Source organism: Xenopus laevis, chromosome 7L (assembly GCF_017654675.1).
Source record: "Xenopus laevis strain J_2021 chromosome 7L, Xenopus_laevis_v10.1, whole genome shotgun sequence".
NCBI classification, from domain to species: Eukaryota; Metazoa; Chordata; class Amphibia; order Anura; family Pipidae; genus Xenopus; species Xenopus laevis.
Window position 1 is genome coordinate 77,470,245 of NC_054383.1, and position 16,439 is coordinate 77,486,683.

The 16,439-nt window shown below is 38.2% G+C and overlaps 1 protein-coding gene across 2 annotated transcripts in view; it reads left to right on the forward strand.

Annotated features, from left to right (window-relative positions):
• The window catches only part of robo4.L (roundabout guidance receptor 4 L homeolog), a 131,092-nt gene that overhangs the window by 76,122 nt on the left and 38,531 nt on the right, over window positions 1-16,439 (forward strand). For both annotated transcript variants that reach the window (XM_041569198.1, XM_018225726.2), the window contains exons 14-16: window positions 8,155-8,499; window positions 11,950-12,060; window positions 13,475-13,634. In XM_041569198.1, the coding sequence (XP_041425132.1) occupies window positions 8,155-8,499; window positions 11,950-12,060; window positions 13,475-13,634 (616 nt within the window). The remainder of the gene's footprint in view (window positions 1-8,154; window positions 8,500-11,949; window positions 12,061-13,474; window positions 13,635-16,439) is intronic.

Sequence of the window (16,439 nt, forward strand, 5' to 3'; positions counted from 1 at the left end):
TCCCCCCTACATTTCCTGACTCATGGCAACTTAACTAGACAGTGGGCACATGTGTAGGGCAAAATAAATTTTTATTTGCTGATTTGAAGGTTTTCTAGGCATTTGTAGTGCTGATACATATTCCTCCATTGAAATTTGAATTTGGCACCGTATGCAAATTAGCCTTCGCTAGCGTAACTTCGCTTTACATAGCGAATCAACGCTAGCGCAACTTCGCAACCTTACGCTACCCCTGAGCGCAACTTCGGATTTTAGTGAATTTGCAGAGCGCTGGCGAAACTACGCCTGGCGAAGTGCGGCGAAGTGCGGCGAAGTTGCGCCTGGCGCAACTTCGAATCTTAGTGAATTTGCCCCTATATCTTAATTATTTTAACACACTCTCATTTTTTTGGTGTTACTGTTTCTTTAAACTTTACCTGCAAAATAAACAAATTCTTAAATACACACATTGTGCTATGTTATAAGGGTTTTTGGTTGTATCTAATACATTTATTATTTGACATATTTAATGGATATTCTGTTAAATAGTGTTTAGCTTCTAAATAAATACTTATTTTGGACCAAGGCAGTGTCCCTTTAAAGAGCTAAGCTTGTCTTGAATTCTGGGCTTTTTTGTCTCTAATGTCTTTCATTGACCATATTAAAACAACCATATAATAGAGGGTATTTTTATATGTTTGTAAAAAAAACAGCAGCTAAAAATGAATCCTCCTATCAGTTAGTACACAGTGTCTCAAGGGATAAGCAATGGAGCTAGTTGGTGAGCTATATTGGGGAATACTGGCAGGCAGGTGTTGCATATCACTTTCATGCCTGGGTTCCCATTTTATCTACTTAATGAACCCTAAAGCATCAGTGTTTAAACATTAATATGCCTAACAGTCTTCAGTCAGTAACCCAAATGTAAATGAACCATAACATTTTAATTGAATTCAAGAAAATAACATTTGATAAACTGAAAAATGTTTTGCTGCTGTGAAGCTTGTAAACAGTTGCATGAGATAAATATGAGATTTTTCATGTAATGGTCAAGCATCACTTAACTTAACATGTGTATACAGATGGCAATTACCATTTACACTGCAGATAATGACTATGAGATGAGATGAGTGACTTGGGTATTTTTCCCCAGTATGATTTCCAGAAATGTCTCAGTGTCACACAATCAACTATAGGGACATGTGGTGCCACATGGTGTACATATCCAGCCAAATTAAATATTTTTGGTGCCTGAAGATCACTCACTGGAAATAGTTTCTGTTAATTGTATGATAATGATGAATTATTTTATGTTTCAGTGAATGCAGAGGAGACCCAAATTATGCATTTCCAAAACTGAAAAATTCTTGATAAATGTAAACAAAGTTGAAAGGTTGAATTAAAATGATCAACCAAAATTAGCAACGTTACAATTAGGGGCAGATTTATCAAGGGTCGAAGTGAATTTGAGGGAATTTTCGAAGTAAAAAAACTCGAAATTCGAAGTAATTTTTTGGATACTTCGACCATCGAATAGGATACTATGACTTCAACTTCGACTCGAAGTAAAATCATTCGAATATTCGACCATTCGATAATCGAAGTACTGTCTCTTTATAAAACCATCGATTTCAATACTTCGCCAAATTAAACCTGCCAAAGTGCTATGTTAGCTTATGGGGACCTTCTAGAGCATTTTTCTACGTTTTTGGAAGTCAAAGTGAAATCATTCGATTGACTGATGAAATCCTTCGATCAAACGATTTTGCTTCAACCGCAGGATACCCAAATTCGCTGAAAAAAACTTCGACTTTGATATTCAAAGTATTTCAATTCGATAGTCGAATTTCTAAGTATTTTTAACTTCGAAATTCGACCCTTGATAAATCTGCCCCTTGGTCTTTGTTATTTATTTTTTATACTTTTTGAATTATTTGCATTTTTTTTTCGGACAGCTTCCAGGTTCACTGACCCCATCTAAAAACAAAAGCTCTGTAAAACTACAAATGTATTAATACTGCTGCTTAGTATTAATCATTTTTCTTTTAAGGTACTCTCCTATTCATATTCCAATGTCTTATTCAAATCAGTACAGGGTTGCTAGGGTAATTTGGACCCTAGCAACCAGATTGCTGAACTAACAATCTGGAGAGCTGCTGAATAAAATATTAAATAACTAATAAACCACAATAATGAAAATCAATTGCAAATTGTGTCAGAATATCACTCCCTGCGTCATACCTAAAGTTAACTCAAAGGTGAACAACCCCTTTAAATGTGACTTTTTCACCACTTTTCTAGTAAGAAGATTTTTAAACAAACTGTATTCACTAGTGAAAACTATAAAATGTGCTTTTGCACAAAAGGGATATTAAATAACCATGTGCTACAGAGAAATGTCTGCATTGTGCACATTTTTCTGTTAAAGGAGTGATACACCCACTTGTTCATCATGAGTCAATTAATAGGGCTTGTGTTGAGCATAATGTTTGCCAATTCTCAGTGCACAGATAATTCCCCTGCAAAATGCACCGCTGCTAACCAAATAGTCAGTATTTATTTAGTTTTGAAATCTGACATGGGGCTAGACATGTTTTTAGTTTCCCAGGTGCCCTCAGTCATGTGCTCTGATAAACTTCAGTCACTCTTTACTGCTGTACTGCAAGTTGGAGTAATATCACCTCCTCCCTACCCCACAGAAGCCAATCAGTAGAACAATGGGAATATAACAAGATAACATTGCTAAAATGCTCTCTACCTTGGTAGATATAAGAATAGCACTCAATAGTAAAAAGTCCCGCCACAACTCCTCCAGTTGTAGGAGAAACAATAGTTTATCTGAAAACAGTTCCATTGTTAAGTGCTGTCTCTTTCTGAAAGCTCGGGATCAGGCACAGTGACCTTAAATACCAATATTACAACTGAATAAATACATTTGTTGGTTCAGAAATAACATTTTATATGGTAGAATGGATGATTTGTGATGGAAATAGTGTAATCTATAAATAAAAACTACACCCTACAAATTGTGACAGAATCCCTTTGATAGGGATTATATTATACCAAATTTATACCTCATCTTTGCAGCCTCATTCAGATGAATATGTCTGGATGCTTTTCAGTGGGAGTCACAGTGCAGAACTTGAGCTATATATATCAGCCCAATGAAAAATAAAGTGATAAGGGTGTATATATAAGTCTCAATATAGATTTCACCAAGTAGTGAGCATATTCAGTAATGCTGATATGTGCCCACTATTTCTTTGCAAGGATAATGGGAGGTGTAGTTCGCAAAAGCTGAAGGGAAGTGGATTGGACATTCCTGCTTTTCAGAATGTCTAGTTGTAAATATGTGCAAAAATAAAAAATAATACCAAAAACACCAAACTACAAATCAGTTTGCAGGACAATCAGCCACCAATGTAAAATGTGACATTGAGAAAAGTGAAAATTGTGATTGTTTTTTTTTTTTCTCAAATATTTTTTTTGCTATAAATTTTCAGAAGAGTTTCAATTTGAAAATTCATAATTCTTACTTCCTATCTTGTGTTATGCATTGGCATCAGGGAATCCAGAAACAATTGTGAAAATACAGGTTTCATAATTTAAACATTTCCATTGATTACAGGATGCTCAGTCTTAAGCATCAGGGAATCAACATATTGTGGCCCCATATTGCTTTATTCATGTAGATTAAAAATGTAAAATAGCATCTGGTTTAATTTCAACAAGCCTAGCTTTTTTGGTACATAGAATAGAACACAAATCTCACACTGTTTCAATGATATGCCATTAATAATATTTGAAGTCTCTGATTGGATATCTTGTTCATAAACAACAAAATTGCTTTACTCATAGAAGCAGCACATAATTATGTGAGCATGGATTTCATGCCAGCTCTGTAATTATGAATTACACATATACCTTTCTATGATGAGACAGGTTTGTTAGTGCCCATGTGCTTAAGTTGCAAAACCTTTAATTGAGGTCAAAAGCTCAAGTCATTCACAAGCCTAGATTTGGAATGTATTCTCTGTTTTAGTTCCAACAAAACTTGAAGTTTACAGCATGGAATATAAATCACTCTCCTTTAATCCCCTTTGCTACTTAGAACTGTTACCAGTTAAAATAATGTATGAGGACACTCAGGGATGCACAACATAATTGTTCTTACCAGTTTAATACACTGCTGACAGTTGCATTCTAGTCAGTAGTGCAGTCATTCGTTGCTGAGAATTTTATAACCTCCCGGTAATCCGTTGTCTAAAATGAATTATTAGGATTTATTGGAAAATGTATAAAAGGGTATCCTATATACTAACCGAAGGCCTATCTATGTCCCGAGTGGAGGGGAGGCAGATGCGCACGCAACTTCGGTTAGGATCTATGAGATGCGCGCGCAACTTCAGCCGAAAGACATAGATGCGGCCTTCGATTAGCAGATGTGCTGGAAGGTTAGGATCAGAACAGGTTAGGATCGGGGAGGCAGATGCGCTGGAAGGTTAGGATCTAGGGAGGCAGATGCGCTCACCGTCTCCTTCTGCCTCCCGCCGCCTCTTCTTTCCTGCTCACTCAGGCGGCGACCGCTGGAAGGTTAGGATCTAGGGAGGCAGATGCGCTCACCGTCACACTAGGGGAACCGGTTGCGTACCTGCACGAAAGTCTGTATAAGCGTCGGCCATCTTGCTACTCCTCTGCGACTTTGTCATCCGCCCACTGCCAAATCCGCCCACTAAAGTCTGTATAAGCGTCGGCCATCTTGCTACTCCTCTGCGAGTTTGTCATCCGCCCACTAAAGTCTGTATAAGCGTCGGCCATCTTGCTACTCCTTTGCAAGTTTGTCTAATGGCGGCGCTAGCGTCACTCTAGGAGGGGAACCGGTTGCGTACCTGCACGAAAGTCTGTATAAGCATCGGCCATCTTGCTACTCCTCTGCGACTTTGTCATCCGCCCACTGCCAAATCCGCCCACTAAAGTCTGTATAAGCGTCGGCCATCTTGCTACTCCTCTGCGAGTTTGTCATCCGCCCACTAAAGTCTGTATAAGCGTCGGCCATCTTGCTACTCCTTTGCAAGTTTGTCTAATGGCGGCGCTAGCGTCACTCTAGGAGGGGAACCGGTTGCGTACCTGCGTGGGTGGCCATTTTTAGCAAAACGGGCTATATTATCTCCAAAAAATATTGATGTTGACATGATAAACAACCAAGTGATTGCATTACTTCCTGGACAAAGCTGTGTCTTTCTGAGTACTGACTGTATTGATTCTGAAGACGAAAGTGAGAAACTTAACTTCCCATTAGAATATTTAAACACTATCAACAATGCTGGATTACCACAACACAATCTTATACTCAAAGTAGGAACAATAGGCATGCTGTTAAGAAACCTTAAGGGTAGGGGCACACGGCGCGATTTCGCCGCGATTCTGCGCTAAGCGATTTGTCGCTGCGTTTTTTAAGCCGAAATAGCTTTGCTAACTTTGGCGCTGGCGTCAATGCAAATCGCGGCGAAATCGCTGCGCTAATTCACACGCGGCGATTCGTTTTCTATTGTCGTCCGAAGTTGCCTCGCTGAGCGTTTCCGGGCGACAGTAGAAAAAGAATCGCCGCGTGTGAATTAGCGCAGCGATTTCGCCGCGATTTGCATTGACGCCAGCGCCAAAGTTAGCAAAGCTATTTCGGCTTAAAAAACGCAGCGACAACTCGCCCAGCGCAGAATCGCGGCGAAATCGCGCCGTGTGCCCCTACCCTAACACTAAGCAAGGTTTATGTAACGGTACACGGTTGGTTGTGAAGAGCATGAGACAAAATGTTATCAAGGCAGAAGTGCTTACAGGATCCCATAGCGGTGATACTGTTTTGATTCCCAGAATTGACCTTACCAGTTCTGACCAGGAATTACCTTTTAAACTTAAACGACGACAATTCCCCATTAAGGCTGCATTTGCCATGACAATCAACAAATCACAAGGACAAACATTGGATAAAGTCGGCATTTACCTATCTGAGCCTGTGTTTGGTCATGGTCAACTTTATGTTGCATTTTCAAGAGTGCAGCGTTCATCTGATGTTAAAGTCAAGATTTTAAGTACAGCTCACCAGGGAGAACTCATTCAAGGACAGGAGAACATTTTCACAAAAAATGTTGTTTATAAAGAAATTTTTCAGTAACACTTTACTACCAATAAACTCAAAATTTAAGAATTCTAATAGCAGATAGGTAATAACAAGCAATAGGCACAGATTCACTCTACATCCCCACAAATTAGCGTCGCCAGTTGCTGCCTGGGGATGCCGAGTGAATCAGCACCCATCGCATTTTGCTGCCTCACTGTTGTTACCATTCTTTCATTAACGATTCTTTAGAGAATCGGGGGTTTACTGGTTGTTGCAGAAAAGAAGGCAAAGGGGGCAGTACAGACAAAAAAAAGCAGAGGTTATATAAATATTTTTTTATTTTCTAAGGCAATATTTTATGGTCCCTTTCTGGAGATTTGGTAAGCAAAAAATGTGTTGTTGGACATCCCTTTTAAATTTTGCACGCTTTGAGAAAAAAATAGCTGTAGGACAGAAGAAGTTAATTCTGTTAAAAGTCCAGGGGTCAAGATATAAGCCCTATTATGTCTATATAATTATGACATTTATTAGTTGGTACCAAGGCAGAATGACTTTGCTGAGTCTCAAGGTTATATTCCCAGTCTTGTAGCTGTAAAACTTCAGATACAGTTGATAGAAAAGGTTTCACAAGTAAAGGGGCTCAGATGATGGTTAAGGAGATACCCCAGCAGAATTACTCCATTCAGGTTTGTTATTCATACTGACATTTAGAAGCTGAAGTCTTTAGGGGCATTTACTTACCAGGTGCAGTTTTTTAAGCAATTCACCATGTTTTTTTCCTACACTTTCCAGAATTCCATCATAATTGCAGGTGTGCAGTAAGTGTTCATTTTTGACAATCAGACACAAATTGTGTTCAAAATTTTCAGTTGTCCAGGTGATGTTAAAATGTCATTAGTGTGTTATTTTATGAAAGCAAGTCTTTTGTGCCTATCATCGTAACCGGTTATGAGAACCTTGTAATTACCGCCTGGCTGCAGGGTGCAGGTGGCTCCAAAGGGTAATTTATGACCACAAATGTAAGTATGGTCCCACTAAAATTAATATAGTGCATGCAAGCATACCCCTTATGCTCCCAGATAGTTGTAATAAGCTCTATTGAGTCCATCCTGTTTCATCTGATGAATCATGTGTGATACAGTACGTGCTCTCATTGTATCCAGTTCTATCAACCCTTTTTTAATTTCCTTTATTGCAAGCAGCAAAAAGTGTTAATAAAGTGGACAAAACAGTGTACATGTTAACTGTATTTTTTAATACACTTAGGGGCACATTTACTTACCTCGAGTGAAGGATTCGAATGCAAAAAAAGTTGAATTTCAAAGTATTTTTTTGGCTACTTTGACCAACGAATTGGCTACTTCGACCTTCGACTTTGAATCGAACGATTCAAACTAAAAATCGTTCGACTATTCGACCATTCGATAGTTGAAGTACTGTATCTTTAAAAAAAACTTTGACCCCCTACTTCGCCACCTAAAACCTACCTAACCTAAATGTTAGCCTATGGGGAAGGTCCCCATAGGCTTTCTAAGCTTTTTTTGGTTGTAGAAAAATCGTTCGATCAATGGATTAAAATCCTTCGAATCGTTCGTTTTGAAGGATTTAATCACTCGATCGAACGATTTTTCGTTCTATCAAACTAATTGCGGTAAATCCTTTGACTTCGATATTCGAAGTCGAAGGATTTAACTTCTACATCGAATATCGAGGGTTAATTAACCCTCGATATTCGACACTATGTAAATCTGCCCCTTACACTGGAATTCTGGGAAAAACAAGCTGTGTCATAATACATTCTGAATTGAGTCTGAAAATTGTACACTAAACTTGCTAAGTAAATGCTTGGTAAGATAGTAAGGGCCTATTATATATTGCATTAGAAGACCTGAAATTCCTATTTAAAAATTGGAATTTCAGCTCTTACTGTAAGTTACCAGGAGTGGATTTTTTTCTGCCCCCCAGTAACTTGCAGTACCACTGATTGCCGGCTTGTGGGGGGGGGGGCTACAAATTGAAATACATGCAACAATCATTTGTGTTCTACTTTTCTCCATCAGCAATGTCGTTTGAACGCAAAAGTGAGGGTAGTCGAAGCCAAATCATCCCACTGGTGCCAGACAGCAACAGCTTATATGGAACCCTTTATGTTGACCTTCCAGGAAAAGACATGACCACATTTCAGCGTCCATCTTCTGGCAAATCCCAAGGCATGGAGCAAAATTTTAAAACTCCTGACCCTCTTGGATTGCTTCATCATAGGCCAATGCCATCGTATTTTAATGATTTCAGTGGCAGCAATGGCATGTATGGAGGCACTAGGAGCAAGGTGCCATGGCAACCAAATATCCACAATTCTCCCGATATATCACTCAAGGAATCATGGAGAAAAAACTGCAAAAAAGGTAATGTTCTGTGCATTTCCACTGCCTCTTTATAAGTCAAACAGCAACTTGCTGTATAAAAGAACATTTTCTTCAGGTGGGTTTATGATCTACTGAACTAGCAACTTCTTATGCTTTTTGTGCTCTGGCAAGAATAATGGAGATAGGGGGGCAATAATGGTTATGAAGCTGCTGCAGTTAGTAAAAACACTGTTAGAGGAGTCACATTATCATACTACTACTCTGGTAGACAAACCCTTAATTCTACATTCACAGTCCTTTAAATACACAATACAGATTTTTATTGTAATGATGATAATTCATAATAATTGCTGAGAAAGAAGAATCTTACAGAGATCACATTAGGCCTCCAGTGAGTTAAGTATTTGTCCTAGTTATTATTTTTAATTAAAGGTACAAAACTCAGAATCCTTCAAGAAAATCCACTTTATAAATAATTTGATTAAACACAGCAGAGTAGAGATGGCAGGTAAAGGTCCAAGGTGCCTCGGAAGATTGATGCTTTTGACTGCAGTATTATAATTACTATTATTGTTTGGATTATAGGGAGTAACTGCTTTACAAATTATTCATAACTGGATGTTTAAGTGTTTCATTAGTAGCATGTATTCTACTGTTCCATTGTGGAGTCCCAGCTGCTTCTTCCCAAATATCAAATTACAGCACTACTGCTGCAGAGAATTTGCAAGGTAGTTGAACATCTAAAGATTTATAGTCATTGCAATTAACACCTCCTACAGAGAGTGGATATTAGAGATTTTGTTTTTCCAGTAAACGTTGCTCTGAACAATATTAATATCCAGAGTGACATTATTTATGTTTCTTCATACACAAGTAACCACATTTCCAACATGTAAACATAATAGTAATAATAATGCTGAACAAAATGCCGATATATTCAAAGAAAACTTTTTCCATAAAATAGAAAATTATGAAACCATTACATAGTTAATTTAATGGGAATGTAAACATTATTGTTCAAGGATTTCTAGTAATAAGGTGATGGGCTGAAAGTGGTAGTCCAGCAACATCAGCAAAGAATTCTTAAAGCAAATCTGCTCAATAAAACATTTTCCCAGCTCTACCGAACACACCGGAACTAGCAGTCTAGAGGCAAATTTACTTACCTCCGTAGATCCGCCAGCGTTGTCTTCGCCACACTTCGCCAGGCAAAGATTCGTCAGGACATTGCAAATTCACCAAGATCCGAAGTTTCACACAAGTCACCGACAGTAGCGTTCCTAGAGGGGGACGGGCCCCGGTGCGTGACGCACTGCCGGGCCCCGCCCCCCTCCGCACGGCCCACATTTTCAATGGCGCGCGGACTGCCGGGGGCCCTGGCCGCTCGCACCCCCTGCTCCCCCGGTAGTTCCGCCACTGGTCACCGATCGTTTCCGAAGTTATGATGAGTGGTCCGAAGTTTTGCTAGCAAAGTCCAATTTGCATACTGTGCCAAATTTGAATTTCAATGGACGTGTATGCAGCTTCGCCTGCTCTAACCTGGCGAAGTAAACTCTGGCAAAGGAGGTCACGTTCAGAAAAAGACCAATGTTAGTAAATTTGCATATTGCAATAGCGTTAGGGTGCGAAGTTGCGCTAGGCTAACATCATTGCTGGCGAATTTTCGCCAGGGTGACTGATAGTAAATTTGCGAAGTTGCGAAATGACTTCACGCTGGCGAATTTAGAATGCTACTGTTCTGTGCATATCTAGCTTCTTGTTCTTTCTGCTGGGATCAGAATAGTTTGGTAGTAGCCAATCTGCTCAAATTGATTTGATTCTAGTAAATGCACAACATTATTTAAGTGGCTAAAGTCATTGGAACCTATAGGCAGGCTGTTCAAGGCATAAAGGGGTCCGTTTATTAAAGTGCGGTAAATCTGACTTTAAGTTTCCGCATGTTATCGCTGAGAATATTTTTACGCCAGAATATTCGCAGCGACTAAGTTTACTAAACAGCGATGCGCTCAGAAGTCATTGCGATCACTTGCGGTAACTACGTTAAGGAACGAGCTTACGTTAGCGGTAATTTTAGCGAGTTGCGAATTTTCTGGCGAAAAATTAAGTTTTTGCGAATATTTATGCTATAGAATAGTCTTGTTTTATGGCGGTTATTATGGCAATTTTTACTGTGACATTTATGGCCAGAAATGCATCTTCAAAACTCATAAACTTTATTGACTGATGATTATACCATCCAACAACATCACCAGAGTAATACCAATCAAACATGTCTGCATCATATAAACCCTTCTGCCAATAGAATCATAGGAACAAGAAATCATACCAGTCAATCTCTTTGCTTCATAGAAATGCACAGTTTAATGTAGCCAATCACAATGAAACCAAAAAAGTGTAGAGGCTGACGAATCCTTGGACTGTGATGCCGCTGCCAATAATACGACTCTGAGCTGAACTGCTGCTGTTGCACCAGATAGAAGCAGAAGCCAAACATCCTGCCAGCAATAGCTACAGATCTCTCTCCTGTCAGCAAAGAATGATGGGTAAAAAAAAAACAGTATTATGGGATATTTCCTGCCCCTTGAGAATTTTCTGGTGAAAAAAATACTTTTACGCCACTACATAGGTGGCGGTAAAAGTTTGCGAATATTCTGGCGTTAATTTTGTCTTTAGCACATTTCGCTGTTTAGTAAACCATGCGTTAATGTGTACGTAGCGTTATTTTCAGCAAATGCGATAACTGGCGAACAATTATTCTAGCGCAAGAATATTCGCAAATTTATATTTACCGCATGTTAGTAAACTGGCGATAACATATTTGGCGAAAATTCTGTCTATATATTGTGCGAATATTTTTAACGCACTTTAGTAAACGGACCCCAAAGAATCTGTTCGGAGTTCCGACACGGAGCACCAGTGGGGAACTAAAAAGATCTCTTTATTGAATAATTATTAAGATCATGGCACACACATACAAACATTATGCTTTGACGCATTTTGTGGCCATAACCACTTCCTCAAAAGCCTGTATAAGTCATCTATGACAGTCTGCCTTCAGTAGAACCATTGACTTAACCTGCATGTGCCAAATGCCAGCAGTTATCTCCTTTATATCTCACCTACACTCACTCATAGGTTTAAATTAGCTGTTGTGAACAAGAGCTGATAGATATAGTATGTCAAGTTATGGCACTGTTCTGGTGCCTCAAGGTATTTACATAATGTTGGTTTGGTTAACAGATTTGAAAAAATAACACTTTTTATAACATTATTTTAAAAAATGTTGCTTTTGCATTTTAGTAGGCTCTATAGTTTTCATTTCCAATATTCAACTGGGCTCTCTATTCTGTATGATGTAATCATTGCTCTCCTATGTAGCATCATATTGACAAGGGTGGCCTAAACTGCTATAATACAGATAACATTGTTAGTCCAAGGTCTTTAGTTATTACATATATTACACTTTAATGTTCCTCTTTGTATCTGCAGAGCTGCAACATGCAAATAGTGCTCCTTTGTCACCTTTTTGTCAAGCAACCAAACAGGGTGACAGTGTCCCAACCATTCAGCAGCATTTAAACATCAACAAAGTAGGAAAGGGTAAGTCAAATATTTTGCTATGGAGCCTTTATATTTGCATGTATATAAAGGAATCTACCTATTTGTGTTGACAAAATAAATGTGAGCATGAATTTAAGCCTGTTAGATTTAACACATGCAGTATTTGTATAGATTCTAGATTCTATCATGTAGGGAAACGCCGTATCTTGCATTTAGTTCAGAATCCGGGCCATATTTTATGCAGGATTTGGATTCGGCTCAATCCAAGAGCCTGGCTGAACCAAATCCGCACCACTAAAAACCACATGACTTTAGAAGCCAGACAGTATTTTCAGTGAGGAACTAGAAAATAAATAGGAGTGAATCGAAAGATAAATAATAAAAAGTAACAGTAGCAGTACAATTGTGTGTGTTGCTTTGCTTAATTTTTTGGTGGTGTAATTAGAGATCTAATTAGAGATCTACATGCCCAGTGGCAGGATGTGCACCCGTGTTCCCCCTCTAAAGAATAGTGCGGCAGTGTGTTATGGTGCATGCGCCAAGAAATTTCCTTCTGCTCTGCTGCCTGTGAGGCCACGCTCACACACCCCCCCCCCACACACACCCCCGGTAGTTAGACCACTGATACTGAGGTCTGTGACCCTCCATTTGAAAATGAAACGTGGAAAGTAGCAGCAGAAAACACATAAAAACGTTTCAAAAGGAAGACCAACTACCTTCTATAATTATAACTAAAAGTTTAAGATTATCTACCCATTTGTGTGACCATGTGATTACAGATTTTTTTATTTTAATTAGCAAGAAATTTATGTCCAAGTGCAGTTGTGGTTGTGGCATACATTTCCCTGCAGTCATTTGCATGTAAAACTTAATCCTTTAAATGTTGTCAATGGGCTCCAGGCACTTCTTATAGTTGCAATTGGTGCTGCTCAGTTCTTCCTGCCTTCTATTCAAAGCTGAGTGTTGCTGAACCTATTGATGCAGGGGAATCCTGAAGCTACTTCCACCTCCTGACCAGGCAGTTCCAGATTTCCCTAAACACCCAGCATCAATAGATGCAGCATACTTGTGCCTAAAGGATCAGGCACAGATGATTCTCACACACAGAACTCCAATATTGGCAGTAGGTGGATTTCTGCGCAATTGTGTCTCATTTGTACTGAAATGCATGTGCAGTTGCATTCATTTTGATGAATCTGATGCAACTGTATCAGGCACAGATCAATTGGAACCCCCCTTGTGACCCAAAGAATTTTGGGAAAAAAACTCTGCATTTTAGGAAAAAATATGATGATTATTCTCTAAAGTACACTTTGCTCACTGCACCTGCAGACTTAAATGAGTCCTAGCATGTTTTGTGTTTAAAAATTCTATGCTGTGAGTTCTATTAGATTTTTATTTCTGTATTACATAGTTGAGTTAAAGAGCCATTCCTTTGCTTTCTACTGTACAGGAGACTATGCTAAAGCAATGAAGACTTTCAGTTCCCCTAAAATCCTCCACTATACTACTTCTCTCCAAGTGATGGATCTTCTACCCTATACACCTTCTCTTCCGCCACCTCCAGTTCCTCCTCCAAATGAAAATCCGATTCATGATGACAAGGATAAAATGTAAGGTGTTTTGTTTTCATATGTTATGAATAATACAATGATATATTCTGTTGCATGATGATATTGCTTTCCACTGAACTATTAATCAAAGGTTGCACAATGTTCCTCATTACTTATCCACTGTAGCTCAATATTTAGCTCTCACTTATGCTACCTCTCCATTACTAAATAAATAGCATCACATAATGTATCACATTATTATCTTTTGTATATAGAGTGACAACATAGTACTGTACATAAAGCTTTACAATCAGTCATTGTGACAGAAGAGGTCAATATTTTCTTTTAGGGGATTGATCTTCATTCACATCAGTCCCTGTCCCGGTGGAGGTCTCTATCACATTCTCTCACACACACACTTTTATCAGGAATCCACAAACCTGCCTGTATGTTTTTGGAGTTTAGGATGAAACTGAAGCACTTCGAATTTGATTATAATACAGGTACGGGATCCGTTATACAGAAAGCTGAGAATTACTAGAAGGCCAGCTCCCACAGACTCCCATTTTCTCGGTAATAATAAAACTGTACATTATACTTGATCCCAGCTAAGATGTAAAAGAGGCAAAACAATCCTATTGATTTAATTGATGTTTAAAATATTTTTTGGTAGACTAAAGATATTGAGATCCAAATTATGGAAAGACCTGTTATCTGGAAAACCACAGGCCCTGAACATTCTGGATAACCTGTAGTAAAACTTAAAGGGGTTGTTGACCTTTGAGTTAACTTTTGGTATGGTGTACAGAGTGATATTCTGAAACAATTTGAAATTGAAAACATTTAATTTTTTATTATCTGTGGTTTTTGCGTTATTTAGCTTTTTATTCAGCAGCTCTCCAGTTTGCAATTTTAGCAATCTTGTTGCTAGAGTCCAAATTTCCCTAGAAACCATGCATTGATTTTGAATAAGAGACTGGAATATCAATAGGAGAAGCCTTGACTAAAAAGATGAGTAATAAAAAGTAGCAATAACCATACATTTGTAGCCATACAGGGGATTTGTTTTTAGATGTTTTGAAAGCTGGAAAGAGTTAGAGAGGCAAATAATTAAAAAATAATAATAATAATAATAATAATGAAGACCAACTGAAAAATTGCTTAGATTTGGCTGTTCAATAACATACCGAAAATTAACTTAAACGCGAACCACCACTTTAAAAATATTAGTTTATGTTTACCTCTTTTTTCATGCACCTAATGTGGAAGAGCAATGAGTTATAAAGTCATAATGAGAAAAACATCTGCATAAATAAAAAACAAACAACTTTGATTTTGCAATGAATGTAATAGTCTTTATCAGGGCATTTTCTGCATTGTGGCCCCCTCAGCGCATACCTTTCCTATGGGGGGGGCATTGCTAGTGCCGCCTGAGCTGAGTTTTTCAAGTTTTCTCAGTGCAGCGTCCCTAGTCTTTATTAGTTATTATATTACACTGCAAATTTTAATTACAAATACATCTTTTAAGACCTGTTTGAAGGCAGCACTTTTTTTTGATGCAAACAAATACATTTTATTGCATACACTGCCTGCTGCAAACTATAAAATTCACAACTATTTCCACTAATGGATGGGGTTGTTAAATTCTTTTGGGTTTGTAAAACATGTAGTATGTGTATTTCTCCAACAACAACTTTATTGCCTTCCCCCCTAAAAATATTTAAGCACTTGCTGTATGCTTCAGTGCAGAATTAGGCGGTTGAATAAAGAGCATTATTGAAACTACTTGAAACGTAACATACTTTTGCCATTAGAATTCAAATGTCTGCTTTATGCCTTGGCCAGCAATATAGCCAAGAGCAGTTCAATGCACTGGCAAACTATGAAAACAGGAAGCTAGCCAAAAGAGCTATTGAAAGAAAATGTCCATTGGCATGCAGAATAGGAGCTTGAGTCTGCAAAACAGCTATGAGATGATGAAAAAGTACCTGTCACATTTAAAAATGACCTGAAACCATTTATAGAATATGGAAACAATTTGGTAGATTAAGAATGTAATTCCAGAGATAACTCATTTATTCTTTTGCAATCAAATCTTTTCTTAAGGGAATTCATTTATCTTGCATCATGTTAAATTAATGAAAAACTACCAGCAGATCTTATAGTTGAAGCTAAAGCCTTTAGACCTGCCTCAGGTTCACCAAAAGAAAAGATGTTGAGGGTTCACTCAAAACAAAAGATGTTGAGGGTTCACTCAAAACAAAAGATGTTGAGGGTTCACTCAAAATATAATCCATAACCAGTGTAAACATTTGATTTGTTTGTACTCCTGCCATTGGGTGTATACACCATAAAAATCCATCCAGTGTGTAATGTTCAGACCAAAATGAAGAAGTATACATTTAAATATAGCGCAATGTTTCGAAAAAGCGCAAAAAACCTGCACAAAGAAGATGGAGAACATTAGTGATCATGTTTGTGTCCTTTTTGACAGATTAAAGATTGCAATGTTTGTGAACAAATAGTTATTGTGAACGTTCGCAGTGGATGTAATAAAATTTTGCAACAGCAAAACCTTTTTTTGCAACTTAATATTAAACAAAACTCCAGAGCTAAAGCTTTGCTTAGTGAAAATACGCAATGTAATATTCGCCAGCTACTGATTTTATATTGCGAGCAGTGCTAATCAAAGGCGACATTTTAAATAACGCTTGCGACTTTTAATTACTGTACATTCCTCCCCCCATAGGGCTGTATCAAATAAATAAGAATGACTCATCTCCTCTTTTAGTTCTAGATGTTTCTATAAACCACAAAAGACATCTCCTGGTTCAATCCATGTATCCATGATAGTCTCTGGGGAAA